Raw genomic sequence first — 17,349 nt, forward strand, 5'->3', positions numbered from 1 at the left:
ACCAGGCAGTGGGAAGGTGCTCAATGGAACTGGACTTTTTAAACAATGAATCCTTTGTTAGGTCTTTCTTTTTCAAGTGGTAAATTCTGGTCCAGCCCTTTCCAGGAAGAAAAGGAAATTTTACAGATATTTGGAGATTTTTTTCTCAGCTTCTGGGGGACATGCTTTGCAGCTCTGCTGACCACCTACCTCACCTGCAACCCACTCTGTGCCTGCAAACCATCCCATTAAACACTCACTGGCAGCATGGACATCTCCATGGTGCTCCAACAGTCACTGATCCAGCTGTACCACCAGGAAACTGAGATCCTCTGCTGGGCCAGATTCTCTGCTGCTCCAGAGACCCCTGCAAGGACACAGTAATGTTGGGGTACAATGGCCATGAAGATGCTCTGAGGGCTGGAGCATTTCTGCTGTGGGGACACACAGGGACACCTGGGAGCATTCAGCCTGCAGAAGAAAAGCTCTGGGGACAACTGAGGGCCTCTTCCAATGCCTAAAGGGGCTCCAGGAGAGCTGGAGAGGGACTTGGAGCATGGAGAGACAGAACAAGGGGGAATGGCTTCAAACTGACAAAGGTAGGTTGGATATTAGGAAGAAATTCTTCCCTATGAGGGTGATGAAGCCCTGGCATCTGTGGCTGCCCCATCCCTGGAAGCATCCAAGGCCAGGTTGGATGGGGCTTGGGTCGACCGGGGACAGGGGAAGGTGTCATTGTCCACAGCAGGGAGCTGGATTGACATGACATTTCAGGTGATCCCAAACAAAACCACTCTGTGATTCTGTGATTATTTTCCTGGAAGTTTATCTTTTGCCCAAGTGACGACCGTGAAAGATTCACAAAGCGCTTTAAACCAAATCTGATTGTTTCCTTGAACTTTTTTCTCATTCGGGAGACTTATTGTAATGAATAAAACAGTCACAACCAAACGTTTAGTGACCTATTGCATCATTTTCCTTGCACTGCAAAGGATTAAACTGCAGTGAGGGGAACTTTGACCAAAACCACACCAAACTTCACTTTTGCATACTGGTAGTATGCAAAGTACTTTACTACTAGTAAAGGACTGCAACTTTACCAGGGCGAGTGAACGCTCCGAACCCCACTTATAAAAGCATCCAGGGGGAAATCCGCGCTGTAGCTCCCCCAAGGCCAGTGGGAGCGGGTCCATCCCTCCTCCCCGGCCCGCCTTGAGGGCGGGGTGTGCCGGGAGGCGGGCTCGCTCCGTGCCGGCGCTGGGGCTCGCTCCGTGCCGGCGCTCGGAGTTGCCGCAGTCCGCGGGCAGGGAGCGCCCGCCGCCGCCGCTATGGCGCACTCGGTGGTCCTGCGTGGCCCTTCGCCGTGGGGCTTTCGTCTGGTGGGCGGTAAAGATTTCAGCGCCCCGCTGACCATCTCCAGGGTGAGCCCGCAGGGGGAGCGGGGCGGCCGCAGGTGATGGGGGCGGGCGGGTGGTACCCGGAGCCGGGCGGGTGGCAGCGCTTGGGCTCTTTGCAACTCCAAATTATTCTGTATGTACTCAAATGCGTGCTCCCCTCTGAGCTTTGCACTGTTTCAGCTGCTTTCCCCAGTGTTACAGCGTTCTCCGTGCTTTACTTTTTTGGATGTTAATTCATAAGGATCTGCTTTCAAAGTTTTTAGTATTCGCAGGGTTTGGATTCGTGCCCTGGACTGAGTTCACAGGCTGTTGGGGTTTTTAAAGAAGGCATGAGTTAAGTCAGCAAGAAGTTTCTCCATGCAGGCTGCAGTGTTCTGGGGTCTATGTGGGCTGGTAATAATTACTGTGTAAGTGTACTCACACTTGTGTTTGACCTTACAAATCTGTATTCTGGAAAATTCTTTGCTAAGACGCCCCTGATAGTTTGAAATAGGCTTTGTGTGTAGATACATGTGCAAACAAAGCATCCCCCGTGCGGGAAGGCTGGCGGCGCAGCGGTGTGATGGCTGGGTGATGGATGAGGTGCTGGGTGTGAGCTGGGCACGCTCCTTGGGGCGCTGATGTGTCCGTGCCCTGCTCTGCCTGCCCGGCGTGTCGGGCTCTGCAGCATTGCCCAGCACCCCTGGGCAGCTGCTGCTGCTGCTGAATTTCTGGAACAAACACTGAGTGCATTTGAAAGGAGCCGTAACTTAAAAATACTGTTGTAATGCGCACAAGCTGTTTGCCGTCTTTTAATCCATCTGCCAAAGCTGTGACAGAAAAGAGAAAACACGAATCCTGAGTTTCAGAGAAATAATTATGGAAGAGAATGTGTTTTAAAGAGGTTTAGTTTGTCTTTGAGTTCAAGCATGTCTATTGCATGGCTTTGTTTCTGTTTCTACTTTGGCCTGTCCCTTTCCCAGTGCTCCAGTGAGGGCTGTTTTGGGGAGAAGCAGGAGGAGCTGGATGGAGGAGAGGGAAGGTGGGGTGGTGCAGGTGGGCTGGCTGTGCAGCACGGGGGGCTGTATTCCACGCAGCTGGGGGAATGTGCTGTGAGAGGGGCACTCGGCTTTTGGGGCTCAGCCTGAACCTCCTGGACATGGAGAGTTCTATTTCTCCCCTGGTAACTTGGCATGTATCAAAAATCACTTCCCAGCAATTGTAGAAATGTTCTTGTTGTGGAAGTGAACATCTGAACTCAGTGGAGGGAGCCAGTTTTCCTGTTACTTAAAAAAAAAAAACCCAACTGGTTTAATATTAAACAAGAAAAACCTAAGTCTGCTTCTGCCTAGATATGTGGCTTGCCAAATTTCTTGTTTGATTCAGCAAACCTGGGAGGTGTCAGGAGGATGATTCTCAGGCCAGTCTTGCTGTGGATCACCAGGAGTTGTAATGCAAGAAGCAGATGTAGGGTGTTATTCCATTTGGCAGCCTTTTAAATTGGATCCTTTTTAAATTCTGTTCCCCCTGAGGAGTGGGCTGATGCTCTGATGTGCTGTACTCTAACAGCTGCTCCCAGAGGGTGGGAGACAAACCACTAGGGTGTAAATCTAGATGTAGGGTGCTCTGCTTGGGCTCTAGTCTCTAAACACAAGAAAAGACCTTACTTGCTTTGCAAACAGTACCTGAAAATGTTAAAGCTGGGGAAGAATTATCTTCTGCTGCAGCTCCTGGCTGTGGGGATGTAGGAAGGGGCTGCTGGAGGGCTCCTGGGGAGCCTGGGCTTTGCTTGGTGGTGGCTCAGAGCAACCCTGCTACTGTGCAGAGCACTGATCATGGCTGTTGTGGTGCCATATTCCCTTTTATTCTGTAATTGTCCAGGAAATCTGTTCTTTCTGGCTTTAAATCTTGGCAAGGGGGCTGGGGGCTTCCCATCTCCAGGAATGAGAAGCCTCCATCCCCTTTGTCCAGCCTGGCTCACGGCAGGAGACTCTTGCTAATTGTGGAGGCTTTTGGCTGACTTCTGCTTCCCTTCAAAGTGCCTTTCTTCTTTAATTTCGGTTTTATTTGTTTTATACTAAAATGCCATTAAATTACAAACATCTTTGGAAAAGCAGAAACCCTGCTGGAAGGCAGGACCACACTCTCAGATTCCCACATCCAGCTGTGGGCCCAGGATGCCAACATGTGCTGGGTGTGCTGGTCTGCCTGAGGGGTGTGGGATTGCTGTGTCCCAGTGCTTGGCCAAAGGAGGCTGAGGATCAACCTGTCACAAGGTGTTTGGGCTGTACAGCTCTGCAAGCATCCTACCTGGTTATGTTGGGAAATCAGGTGCAGTTTGGGATTTCAGGCATCCAAGGCCACCCACATTTGGCTCTGGGTGCTGGAGGCTGGAAATAATGAAAGGAGCTGCCAGGGTGAGCTGAGAAAGAGGCATAATGGTGTCAGGCAGGACACAAAGCTGAAGGTGGTCCACAAAAGTATCTTGTGATAATATTGTCAAGAGATAAAGGACAGTATAGGGGTTTACTAGCATGGAACATGACAATGACCCTGTCCTGCTTTGGGATGGAACTTGCCTCGCTCACAAGGGTTTACTTTGGCCTTTAGCCCCTGTGAGGTGGCTGTGGCTGTGCAGGTGCTGATGGTATTGCTCTGCTGAGCAGCTGATGCTGAACTCTGCCCTGGAGAGGCCAGGGCTCCAGGTGGGGTGTTGTGTTCTTTGGCATTAAAGATAAATGCAAATCCAGAAGGGCATGCTTAGGGCATCTCTCTCATACAGTCACATGAAGAGTTAGGTATGCTATAGCCACTCTTTTATCTTGTTTCTTCTTGTATATTCAGGAGGACCCATATTAGCAGGGCTGGAGTTTGCTGGACTGGTTTGGGGGCATGCAGCCCTGAGGGTGAGACTGGTGTGTTGTCAGCACAGGGCACAGTTTGTTTCATAGCCACTGTTACAGTGAGCTAACACTAGGTGTAGGACATCACATCATTCATGGTTACTCCTCCTAATGATATTTATGGGGGTAGGAAATTATCCAAAAGATCTCCTTCAAGTTGACCTTAATGACTGGATAGAGTGGTTTTAAGATTTAATTAAATTTCTGGTAGCTGCTTTTCCTTGGTTGAGCAGGCTAATACAGGGTGCTGTGTTTGCCCTCTGTGGGAAAGGGGGTTCCCTGTGGCTCTGACTCCAGTGACAGCATTCCTTTTGACCAGCAGCCATGGCTCAGGAGCAGGAATGGGATAACTCACTTGGCTGTTCTCAGTGTTGTGCTTGTAACCACATCAGTGAGTGCTGTGGTTCTGTGTGGGATCACAGTTGATCTATCCCCTTGCCTGGGATTAAAAGATAATCAGTCATTAGCGTAACTGGAGGAGCTGAATGCATTTAATCATTTGAACTTGCTTGTCCTGCTCCTGGAGCAGCTGATGTCATCATCTGCCCAGTTCTGCCATGTTAATCCATGCACTTGCTGTTTTTGAAATCACAGATAAATTACTTGGCTAAACAGATAATTGACAAATGGACCAATTCCAGTATTTTTAATGAGATTTTAACACAAGTTTTCCTTTATCTACTGGCTTCAACATAAGTTTACCTGCTGGTCTCTAGAGGAGCAGCAAAAATGCAAGTTTCAGTTTTGGCTTGGAAATGTAACACAAGAAGGATGAGAAATAATTGGCCTGCAATCCATTATCCAGGTATTGTTTGAGTTAAGGTTGACTTTTAAACTTAAGCAGCTTTCACATTTGAGCAGAGACGTGTCCTGTTAAAGGTTAGGATACTCGAGAAAGAATTCTGCTGAGGAAGGAATTCCAGTAAAAGTGGTTTTGTTGACTCTGTCAGGGCAGGCAGCAAATGCCCAAGTCTGTGCTGTGATCCTGTGTGAATGCAGAGGGAACTCAGTGGTATAATACCTGGGAGGTTTGTTCTTGTGTGGGTGGGATGGCTGAGCAGAAGGGGCTCCCCAGGGCTGGCAGTAACAGGTTTGGTTACCCCAGGAGCTCCACCTGTGTTGGTGTAGAAGGCAAGGATCAGAGACAGCAGCAAAAGGAACAGGAATTTTGTCTCTGTTTAAGACAAGTTAGGAGGATTTCAATTTCCTTAAGGTGGGGGGGTTTTGTTTCATATAGTTCTTATGTATATGATAGTTTATTAGATGGAAATGATGCACTCTGTTCAGAGCTCCCAAATGGACTGAAGAAGCCTCTCTGTGTTGCTGAATCCCAAAGCTATGCCCCCCCCTCGATTTCTGGATTTCTGCTGACTTTTATTGGGTTTGCTGTCTGTGTGGAGCTGAGTGATGAAAGCTGTCCCTCACTTTGTTGCATAGTAAAGTTGTTACAGTATTTCAAGTGGGATGATTACTTCAAGTGGAAGGAAATACTTTTGCTAGTCAGTTTTTGTTTTTCTCATCACTCCTATAAACTCAGGGCCGAGAGGTTTGGGTGTTTAAGTGTGAAGCTGTGCTGGTACAGAACACTTAATCTGAGCTACAGATAAGAACTAACAGAAATATGTCACAAATATATTTGCTGCTGAAGCGTTTCTATGGCTGAGGCTTTGTTTAATAACTGAAAGAGAAGAATAAATGCTTGTGCTGGTTCAGGAGACAGTAGTGGTGGAACATACTGGAATGAAAACCTAATACTAATTACCGTAATTAAGCACCCTGATAATCCTGAGTGGGAAAGCAGGTGGAAAGAATGATTCATGTAGATCCATGTAGGCAAGCTCTGACCTTGGGGCAAGTTAACAAAATAAACCCAGCACACCCGTGAAAACACCAGGCCTCTGCCAGGCTGGACAAAGCAGGGTCAGTGTCCCTGGGTATTTGGGATTTGGAGTTTTCTTCCTTCCCCCTTCTTTTTGTTTTAAATGGTGGTGATGTCAGCTTCCCTCGAAGATTGAAAGATTGCCTGTTGGGACAGGTATTCAAAATTATTTCATAGAAGTGTGCATTTAAATCCCACTTGATAAAGTGGGTTAAAGGGAATAGTTAGATAACAGGCTTACTAGAACAGCCCTGTTGGTGCAAGAAGTATGCAGGGGGAATTATGTGCAATTATTCTTATTTTCCTAAACTTTTTTTGCTATGTAACAAAACAGATGGTTATAATCCTGGTCTGCCTGAAATTGGGTAAGTCCTTTAATTTTTATACAAATATGTGTCGAATTAATGCAGACCAATGCAATTTAATTTCATTTTTGATAGCTTGAGGATGAAATACATGTCACAGGAAATCCTAGAAAGAGCAATATAGTATTTCTAACTGAATTTGTTTTCCAATTTCTGAGCTCTCAAAATACCTTGACTTGTGATTCTCAGATCCCCAAGCACTTAGTAAAAACATTTTTATTTTTAAGTCATCTGTAACCACAGGTTCTCAAGTGTGAAAGAAAACAGTAGCTCTCTCAAGATCTAGCAGTGTTGATAGAAAAGGTTAAAACAAACAAGTTCACAGAAAAATACTCTGCTTGATTTGTTATCAGTGCCAGATGTGTGCCAGAGCAAACCCCGTATCTCACTGAGCTTGTTCGTGTAGTGGGTTTGTACACAGCCCCTAACACCCCACTTGCCCCAGGCCCTGCTAGATAAGGCTGTGTTTGGTTTCTACTTCAGGATTTACACAAAAACTTCAAGCAAACACAGGTTTCACTATGTTACTTGAGCAACAGCAAAGATGTCAAGCCAGTGTGGCTTTTGAGGAGCTTTTCCAGCCAGGAGAAGCCCAAAACAAATTCTGATTTCTCCCCATAGAGAACACAGCTGTATTTAACAAAAAAATAAAAAGTGCTGTTCAACAGGATTTCAGCCAATGAGTTTTCCAAACACCATCAAGATGCCTCACAGCCACACTCAATCCTTCTTGACAACCAGAGCAACTTGCATTCACACCCATTAAGCCTTAAGTAGTTTTACATATTGTGTGGATTGATAGCAGATTATGTGGCAATGACATTTTACAGCCCAAGCTTCAGAAAACAAAATATGCCAGAATAAAGAAGATTATTTGAAGTCATTATTCTTAATTATTAGATATGGGCAGTGCACAGCTAAAGAGAAGCTGTTTTGAGCAGCTGACTCCAGGACGGGTTGATAAGAGCAGAGGAGATTGTCAGAGGGGAGGTTTGCAGGATGCTGACCCTGCTCTGAATGCTGTTGTCTACCATAAGCAGCAAAACACATCAGAAACCTTTAGTATATGCAAAGGTTCTGGTCCAAAAACCAAACCCTGCAAACTACTTGACATTCACCAATAAAGCAGCTGTGCAGCAAAGGCACAAATCCCTGCACTCTGTGATTAACACCTGAGTGTGCTACAAGAATGAAACTTCAGGTATGCTCACCAACTGGATTAAACTTTTTATGTTGAAGAATTTTTTTTCTCTTTGGAGATCACTGTGTGTACACTTTCCTTTTGATGGGAAGGAAAGTGTCAGCCTGCGTTCCTGGCCAAGAGGCAGATGGTTTGGAAGGCAAACTCTAAGCAATTCCTCTATGTCTTCTGTACAGTGCTTAAGGCTTGTTCCTGAGAAGGGCTCGAGAAGCCCTGCTCCTTGTTGAGGGGTGTCTGAGGGGCAGAACTTCACTGGAGAGCTGGCTCCTAAAGCCCTGAAGGAGATGAAGCAATTCTGGCCATAAACACTTTCTGTGATGCTGCTCAGTCTGGTCTGTGCAGAGGTGGGGTATCTGAGGGACTGCAATGGTGCTCCAAGCACACCCACACCAGGGGCTCACTGGTGTCCCCAGGGCAGCTCTCCCTCCCTGGCCTTGCTCCCTAACAAGGCAAAGTAAACACAGAGCAGATTTAAGTGTAGTGGCAGCTGTGTTGCTGAGTGGGGCTGTTCTGTGCTGTAAAGCAACACAGAATCTTTAACTTGTCTGTGGAGGAGGCAGTAGGGGCTCCTGGTGGCTGTGACCATGGGGAGTGCTCCCAGAGCTGTGCTGTGTGCCCTTGGGCTGAGCAAGAGAGCTGGTGACAAGATACTCCAGGTGATCCTTGTGGGTCCCTTCCTTGTTTTATTCAATCCATGTGCTGAGCTCTGCACATGGGTTAGTGGCTGGTGCTCTAAAACACGTCCAGTTTCACTGATTCTCAGCCTCTTCTTTGTACAGAGACCTCATACTTAGGGCTGGGTTAGGATCTGCTCTATGTTTCTAAATTTGGATTTGGATCCATTAGTACTTGGATTCAAAAGGATTTTTGACTGTCTTGCCTTTTATAATACTTGATTCTTTCCCTTCTATTGTTTTAAACTTATTTTCTCCAGTAGTTAAATGAATTCAGATTCCATGAACAGTGTTCTTCATGTACTGGGCTGTGAGCTTATCTAAATAATGCCTTGATACATCAGACTTTTATATAAGCAACTAGAAAAATGCAAATGAATTGGCAAGGAATTCAAGGCAGGATGCTTTGAAAAGCTGAAGAGAATCCCTAGAAAGAATGTTTAAAGGGTTCAGGGAATTTATTTTCGTTAGTTAATTATTTGACTCTTGGTTCATCTTGTTTTAAAAGATGTAGCTATGTAAGATCATTCCCTTCCCCATAGCATGGAACAGACAGGCTTTGTTTAAAAGCTGAGAATTTTGTCACACTGTCTTGAAAGTCTCTCAAAGACTTTAATTGGGTCCTTTTGATCACAGTTGCAGAACAGAGAATTCCCCCAGCCTTGCCTACAACAAACTACCACTGATTTAAGAGAAGAGTGATGTGGTCTGTGTAGGCTTGTTTGGGATTGCACCTTTTAACCCATTAAATCCTGGCTTTGTTCACTGATGGGATGCATTAGAGTACACCTTTAATAAAGTGAAGATGTGGCAGAGATAAAGCTGCCTTCATTGTGTAGGTGGGAATGGCCTGAATAGGCACCTTTTGTTGATTTGGATAAAAAATTTCTGTGGGAATAAAGACTAACCTAATCTTTCCCATGGCTGTGCTGAAGTCTTGCAGGGAGTGAGGAGCTGCATCCCTCATCCTTCAGTCCTACACAGGTGACCTCAGATTCAGGTTTCTGGGGGAAAAAGTAGAAATAAAAAGGGATTAAGTTAATATTACAAATTAACCTTTTACTAAACTATTGATTGGTTCAACTTGTGGTGTTTGCCCAGTTCTGAAGTTGGCTTGAGCAAAGCTGTTTCTGAGTAGAGCCATCCCTGTGAGGGCAGGGATGCAGGCATGGGGACTTCACCCTGGTTTGAATGCTCTCCCAGCCCTGGCTCCCTTCTGTGGCCAAGCTCCAGGGCACATGGTAGAACACTGTGTTTCAAGAGCAAACTTCTCTTGGTGCAAATAATCTTGCTTGCTAAATTAGACTGCATGGCTCCAACACCAACCAATTTAGGTTAAGCACAAGGCAGTTGCCCCAATGGACTTTATTTTAATGTCCTGTCATTGTCAGATGCCAGCACTCAGTAAATCCTGGTGATGCTCCAGTGGTCAGATAAGACAGCTGCTGCTGCCTTTGGGACTATCCCAATCTGTTTCATTGCATCAGAGTATGCACTTGGCTGGGGAAGGGGCTGCTGGAGGGTAACTGCCTGAGAGGAGAGGTGGGTGATAATCCTGAAAAAAGCAGTGAGGAGTATAGTTGAAAAAACCTAATAAACACAGCCAATTTTTAAAAATGAGATAGAGTTCCCTGGTGGATGATTTGGCAAAAGGCATGGTGTGGAGGTGATGCTTGCAGTGCTGTCACTGAACCTTCTGTGGTGACTGAAGAGGCAGAGGGCAGTGAAAGAAGGGCTGTCCTCTGGGGGCTCTTTCTTTAAATTTGTCTTTTTCTTACTGGAACAATAGAGGGGGTGGAGACAGGCACCAGTATTGGACCTCTGGTATTTTTTGAAGCACAATGCTATGTGGAGGACATGAAAAGATGTCACAAATGAGACATATCCCAAGGGGATTAGGAAGAATAATATTTTTATTAGAAAAGAGGGGAAAAGTTCTGGCTCCCTAGGGGAAAAAATCCCTGCAGGACACACCCTCCACAGGCATGCTGTGTGAGGAGGGGCTGCTCTCTGGGATCTGGAGAGCCTGGACCTGCTTACCTGGGGCAAGTGCTCTGCAAACACCCCCTTGTGCTCTGCTCTACCATAGCATTGCTGGCCAAGTGGTTTGTTTCTTTAGTCTTTTCTGTTTATAAGCTTTCTGAAGCATCTTCATTTTTTGAGAGCGAGAAGCGAGGAAGCAGCTGCTTGTTTATGTGGAGGGGTTAAAGTCAGAGGGTTGTTCTTTATTTAATTTTGGGAGAGCAGTGAAGCTGGCAGGCGTGCGTTCTCAGAGCAGCAACCGTGCTGTGCGTGCATGGCTGAGAACACCCCAGAGCTTCTTTGGGCATAAAAGGAGCTGGGAAAGCACCAGTGCCAGTGACCTCCCAGCACATGAACTGCTTCTGCACATATTTCATGCTTGGTTCCTTCCTGCTGAAAATGGAGCAGTGCTTAGGTGGTGGGTAGCACTGGGATCTGCTTAACCGTCTCATGAGGAGCTCACCCAGCCCTGCCATGGTCCCTGATGACAGATCCACTGCACTGGACCTGTTCCTCTGAGTTGCTTTGATTCACTCACAGAAGACTTGAGGATATGGCCTTAAGCTGAAGTAAGAAAGATTTAGATTAGATATGAGGAAGAAATTATTTCTGTGAGCATGGTGAGGTAATGGCATAGGTTGCCGGAGAAGCTGTGGCTGCTCCATCCCTGGAAGTGTTCAAGACCAGGTGGGATGGGGCTTGGAGCAGCCTGGGATAGTGGAAGGTGTCCCTGCCCATGGCAGGGTGTTGAAGCAAGATGATCTTTAGGGTCCCTTCCACCCCAAACCATTCTGTGGTTCTGTAAAACATTCAGCTCTTCTGGATTGCATCCCAGGCTGTGCCTCAGAACTGCTGAGCACCAGGGATGGCTCACAGGCAGGGGTTGGATGGTGCTCCTGGGGCAGGAAGATACAGAGAGATGGTGTTCTCCCCTTTCTGCAGGACTGGCATGTCTGTGTTGGGCAACTTCACCCCAAGTCTGCTGTAGGTGGCTTTGGATTTATGTTGTCCTTTCAAGAGCACAGGGCTGCAGTGACTTGGTGCAGGTTTTCTTTGCACTGTTTTTAGCTTCATAACCTGTCTGATTACTCTCAGATTCGTGTGTGCTTCCTTCAAGTCACACACTCTGTGGTTCTGGCTCAGGGCAGACCTGAGGGCTCTCTGGAGAGAGGCACAAGTGAGTGCCTCTGATCCAAGCTCCATCCCAACACCTCTGTGCACTGCCACGCTCCAATGTCATAAATCACAGAGTCCTTTGTGGGACAAGATTTTTAGGACATCGAGTCCAGCTGTTAAGCCAGGACTGCTGAGGTCACCACTAAGCCATGTCCAGAGCAGGTAAAACCTCTGCACTTCGATTCAGGCTCAGCACTGACCCACAACCAGACCTGTCAGGCTTTCTGTGGAGTGTTTGGTCTCAATGGCTTTGCACAGCTGTGGGTCAGGAGAACTTAGTCTACAGTATTTTAAATATTATTCACTAAAATACAAACTTTGGGCCTGACAGACATTACAGTAATGATTCCCAAGCTGTTTAGTCACTGATGCTGTATCTCAGATGAATTCTTGGAGTGCAGCTCCGTTTCAAGCCCTCAGTCATCTCCACAGCAAACATAAAATGCTAATATGAAAATACTGCCAAAACAATTTGAAATAAAGCAGAAGCTTAAATTAGGAAACAGCTAAAAGTCCCATTTGTGAACAGCTTATTCTTCAAGGAAGCTACAACGTGGTTAAGATCAGTACAGGGGAAAAAAATCCATCAGACATCTAGACAGCATTGAATAGACAAGAACAAAATACAGCTGTCCTGGGTCAAGCTGAAGGTCTGTTAGTCTAAAAGCCTGCTGGCAGCCAGGGATGAACACTGGGGGAAGCAGATAACAGCAGGCAAGAGCATGGAGGTGCTTCCTTGGAGGTGCTGGTTGAGCTTTAGGTTGCCTTTCTGGTGAGCCTGGCAGCTTCTGTGGCTGTAAAAGGACCCTAATGCCCTGTGAATGGATACAGGGGTCAGAAAGCCCCTAACAATGCCAGGGGAAAAATAATCCTGTCCTGGCTTGAAATGTCCTGTGTGAGAGCTAATGTGTGTGGAGCTGAGAGCCATCTCCTGTTGTTTGCTCTGAGCTGAGTCACAGGGCAGCCCCTGAGCAGTGGGTCTGGGCGGGTTTGGTGGAGCCAAACAGCCCAGCTGAAACTATTGAAGGGCAAATGGCAAATACTGATTTACTCTGACAATGCAACAAAAGCTGTAACTTGGGCTGCCAGTTCTGCTTAACTGTCAGAAGTGGTTTGGAGCTTGTCAAACACCTTCAGGTTTGTGTTTCTGTGGTGCAGGAGCCGTGCTCTTGCAGGGAGCAGTGCAGTGTTATGCTGGGCTGTTGTGGTAAGACTAAATCCTCTTCTAATTCCCTACAAAAACAGAACAAATTGTCCCTGGAAACGTTGAAAGCCAGGCTGGATGGGGCTTGGAGCAGCCTGGGTGGAATGTGCTCTGTGTTGGAACAAGGTGATCTTTAATCCTGCAAGCCATTGCAGGGTTGTACGAAATCAAGATGAAAGCTGGGATGTACATGTGCATGCCCCCTTTCTAAAAAGACCGCCTGTTTAATGATGAGCTGTGGTTGGGGGCTTCTGGGCACTGGGGAACTGCCCCACTTGGTCTTACTGCCTGAATAACTACACCACGTCTGCCTGGTTGCTGTCATGCACTGCTGTAAGCCAAGGGCAGGTGGTGGGTGCAGCAGTGCTCCTGTTGTCTGGGTTTCTCAAGCAGGGTGGGGCAGAGACCCAGCACCTAAGACAGGGAATTCCATTTGTGTAAATCAAGAGTAAACAGAACCAAAGCACCAGCTTGCTTTAGTGCAGTGACACATGAAGAACCAAAAGTCAGGCATGCCATAACTTCTCAGTTGATAAAATGTGTTTGGTTAGCAGATGCTGTGAATAAACTGAAGAGGAAATTAGAGGGAAAGCACATAGCATAGAGTTTAACCAGACATGTTTACCTGTTCTGAATATGCCTTGCGTCATTCTCTATTACTGTAAAATTAAAACCACATTTAGAATGATGTAAATGAAATGGTAATTTCTCAAGAACCTCTTTTATGGGCAATAGGATTGGTCTTGTTGCTGACCACAGACTGTACCTGGACCTGTCATTAGTTCCTCAGGAAAGAAGTTAGAAGTTTTATAAGGTTCTGGCACTCTAACAAAACCAGAAGGAAAGAATTGTGGAGGCTTAAAGAGCTGTGTGATATTTATAGAATAAAATCATGGAATCATTTAGGATGGAAATGATCTTAAAGATTCTCAGTTCCAGCTGTTACCTCACCACTGCCAAGGCTACCACTAAACCATGTTCCCAAGTGCCATATCTGCTAAATCCCTCTGGGGCTGGTGACCACGCAGGGCTAGAAAGAGACAAGTCATTTGGATGTCAGTGCAGAAGAAGGGATGTCAAACGTGACCTCTCCCCCAGCCAGGGGGATAGTGGTTAACCAGAGGAGGGTTTCATGTGCTGCTTAGGCACAGACTCTTGCAGCATCATGAAAGGCCTGCAAGCCAAAGGAGTGTGAAACATCTCTCTGGAAAGAGTGTGTTACATTTATTTCAAGCAAGAGACAAATGTGAAGAGGGGACCTGGTCACACAGTGGCTAGAGTTGACTGAAATTCCTTATTTCAAAGAGTGTTGTTATAGGGCATGGCCCTTGGAGACCTGAGAGCTCTGACATCCAACCCCAGGTAGGTGCTGTTGGTGAAAACACATATTCTCCAGAAATAACTCTTCCCTTTACCTGCATTTTACTCCAAGAAACTGGACTTCTTTTAAAAAACCCAGCATTAAGTAACTTTTTTTTTTTTTTTCCCCCAGATTAACCCTGGCAGTAAAGCAGCCATGGCAGACCTGTGCCCAGGAGACATTATTCTGGCAATTAACGGAGAGAACACAGACAACATGACACATCTAGAAGCTCAAAACAAGATCAAAGCCTGTGTGGACCAGCTGCTGCTCTCTGTGAACAGGTTGGTTCTCTCTGATGTGCTCCTCTGTCAGTTTTGCTCAGAGGGCTTTTGGCTGGCCCTGGAGCAGAAGAGCTCTCAGGCTGGGTTCTTGGAGCATCCCCATGGCCTGGGTAATTCTTCTGTGTTTTCAAAAACAGTAAAACAAAATGATTTTTAATGGTTCACTGGTAGAAAAAGTGGGCTCAGTTAATTTTTACATGTGGAATATCACTTGTACCTTGTAAGGCTTGTTCAGGCTGTGGCCTGAGTTGAGTCTTTGTGGTTGTGTCAACTCAAGCAAGAGTAGCATGGGAATCAAAATGTCCTTTGGACAAACCCTTCTGCTTCATTAACATCCACCATCATTTTAAGCATCTGTTCAATAAAAAAACATTTGAAGGTCCTGCCAGATTCGCTTTTTAGGGTATTTCAAAGCAAAATGAAGGCATGAGTTTGGTATTGGGGTTTTGGGTTTTTTTAATAGTTGGGATGTTTTGTGTGTGTTGTAGGGGTTTTTTGTTTGTTTTTTTTGGTTTCGTTTTCTTGGTCTTCTTTTTGATTTCTATTGGAATTAATTTTATAGCAAAATCACAAATTACCCAAGCAAAATGAGCACTCCTTATAAGGTTCACAAATGGCTAATAGTATCTGGCATAAGTTAAAATAAGTGAATATAGTTTTCCACTTCAGATTAAAGAGGCATTTCCTGATATAAAGAGCTATCATTTACTGTTTATACTTTTCTTGGAAAACCATGTAGCTGTGACTGGATGCCTGGGCAGTGGGGAAGGAGCACTGCCATAAATGGAGCAAACTCTCAGTGATTCCTCGTGGTTCCTCTGACAGGCATCTCTGAGCTGTCTGGCTAAAGCAGAGTCCCCTGAGCTCAGCTCATGGTGTACAGATGATGTGGCTTCAGTATTACAAAAGAAAGAAGATAAGAAAAGCAAGCAAAACCCCTTCAGACAGGTGGAGTTTCCCATAGCCAAGGAGGGCAGTAGTTCTGCTTTCTGTCTGGAGCAGTTTTAGGGAGACTTTGTGATTTTCTACCCCCAGGAGGACCTGTGCCCAGGGCAGGACCAGAGTTCCCTTCCTGACTGCCTGCAGGCTATTGGGGCTCTCCTTGGAAGAGGTGAAAATCCAGAACAGGAGGTTCTGGTGAGCCACCAGCTGCTGTGGTGGTCTCAGAGCAGAGCAGCTTCATTGGGAGTTAGAACCACGTTTTCCTGAAAGCAGCTTTCACCTGCAGCATGGAGGTGTTTATTCTCATTGATGAGGGTTTCTGCTGTGTGAATTGATAGACTGAATTCCCCTCTTTGCATTTTAGCCCCTGATATCAACTGGTGTTTGTTTTTTGGCTCAGACTGGACCCTTGAATATCTCTGTGTGGGTGCATCTCCTCTCCTAGGTGGCGATTCCTGCCCAGGGCAGAGGTTGTGGTCACAGAGGTCTCACAGCAGTGTTGGTGGGTGCCTTGCTGGGGTTAGGGATGATCTGTCTGCTTGCTTTCCCTTTCCATGCTCATTCATGACCTCAGGGTGACCTGGAAGATGCTGTGTGGAGGATCTGTGGCTTCAGGTTGTTTTTCCCAACTGCACCTAGCAAGGTGTAGATATTTTTAGCAGTGAGACCTTGTGGTGTGTCCAGAGGAGGTGAATTTTCTAACAGAGATGTTGCTGGTGGTCACCCACAACCTTTCAGTGGTGCAGGGTTTGTGGGTGACATGATTGGTCTTTGCTAAGCAGTAGGATTGCAATGGTTTTGTCTGGCCTTAAAGTCTTTATAAACACAGATTTTAAAGACTCTTGTATCTCATAGGCTCTGCAAGGCAGGAGCACATGGTGATGTGAGAAGCTGTTCAGCTTGGGGTGGCTCCTCTTGGCGATCACACTGCTTGGTGGCTTCTCCAAGGGCAGAACTCACCTTGGCTGTGCCCAGAGATGTCCATAAGAGTGGCATTTTTCTTGACAGGAAAAACGTAGTTTGTTTTTTCTGCAGTAGGGATAGCAGCTCCAGTGATGAGCTGTTAGGTCTGTTTTTAGTTTGGCCCAAAGTGGGTGCACAGTGACTTGGTTCTTGGATTTCTCTCCTGTCTCGCAAGTGACCTGTTGGATCCTGTTGCCCAGCTGTTGGTCATTGCTGAAAGCACATCTGGCATTCCCTCCTAGGTGTGAGTAGATCCCTGCTCCAGGATCTGCCTCCTAGAACCACCCCACCAGGTGGGGTGACCTGGTACTGCCCAGGGAGCCGTGTCCTCGGGCAATAATGAGGGGTTTTGTTGGTTTGTCTGCATGTCCAGCCCCTGCTGTTTGTCACAGCTGTGGATCAACACCCTGGACCCTGCTCTGAGGCTGAGCTTCAAGAAAGCCCTGCCTGTGGTGGTGTGGGTTGGTATCTTTTCCTTTGGGCTGAGGTTGCTCTTCAAACATCTTTTCTGTATGCTGCCTTCAACAAAATACAATTTGCAAGCCAACACAAAAGATTTATTTTTAAATGTGTTTGTCTGAAATACATTTGCAATTAGAAGCCTGTTTGTTGCATGTCTTTAGTGAGGAGCTGTTTTGTCAAAGCAGGATTCTTCCAGCCAGGCATGAGGGAAGGGGAGGGCAGGGAGTTGTGCAGTGCTTCTTTCCCTGTGGTGCCCTCTGGACTGCTTCATTCCATGCCCTTTCTCCATCAATCCTTGACATTTTGTGTTACTGAGCCAGAGAACAAGATGGGTTTTGTTTTCAGTCTCTGGTCAGTAAATGCCCTGAGACATAGGAACTTCAGTAGGAAAGTCAGAATGTGGGGAAAACAAGAAAGGGGAGTTACTGAGTGGTCTGACCAAGGCCAAGTATCATGCATGAAATAAAGGCAGCCATAAAATGGGGTTGGAGCTGTGTTTTGCTGAAATCACTGCTTGAAAGTACCTTGGGTGTGGGATGGGAGACCTCATGGCATCACT

The 17,349-nt window shown here is 46.4% G+C and overlaps 1 protein-coding gene across 1 annotated transcript in view; it reads left to right on the forward strand.

Moving 5' to 3' along the window:
* Positions 1-1,167: 1,167 nt before the first annotated feature.
* Positions 1,168-17,349, forward strand: part of PDLIM4 (PDZ and LIM domain 4) — a 43,505-nt gene continuing 27,323 nt past the window's right edge. Inside the window, exons 1-2 of the mRNA XM_064724785.1 lie at positions 1,168-1,400; positions 14,272-14,423. Of these exons, the coding sequence (XP_064580855.1) occupies positions 1,308-1,400; positions 14,272-14,423 (245 nt within the window). The 5' untranslated portion in view covers positions 1,168-1,307. The remainder of the gene's footprint in view (positions 1,401-14,271; positions 14,424-17,349) is intronic.

This window comes from Zonotrichia leucophrys, chromosome 13, assembly GCF_028769735.1.
Source record: "Zonotrichia leucophrys gambelii isolate GWCS_2022_RI chromosome 13, RI_Zleu_2.0, whole genome shotgun sequence".
Taxonomy (NCBI): Eukaryota; Metazoa; Chordata; class Aves; order Passeriformes; family Passerellidae; genus Zonotrichia; species Zonotrichia leucophrys.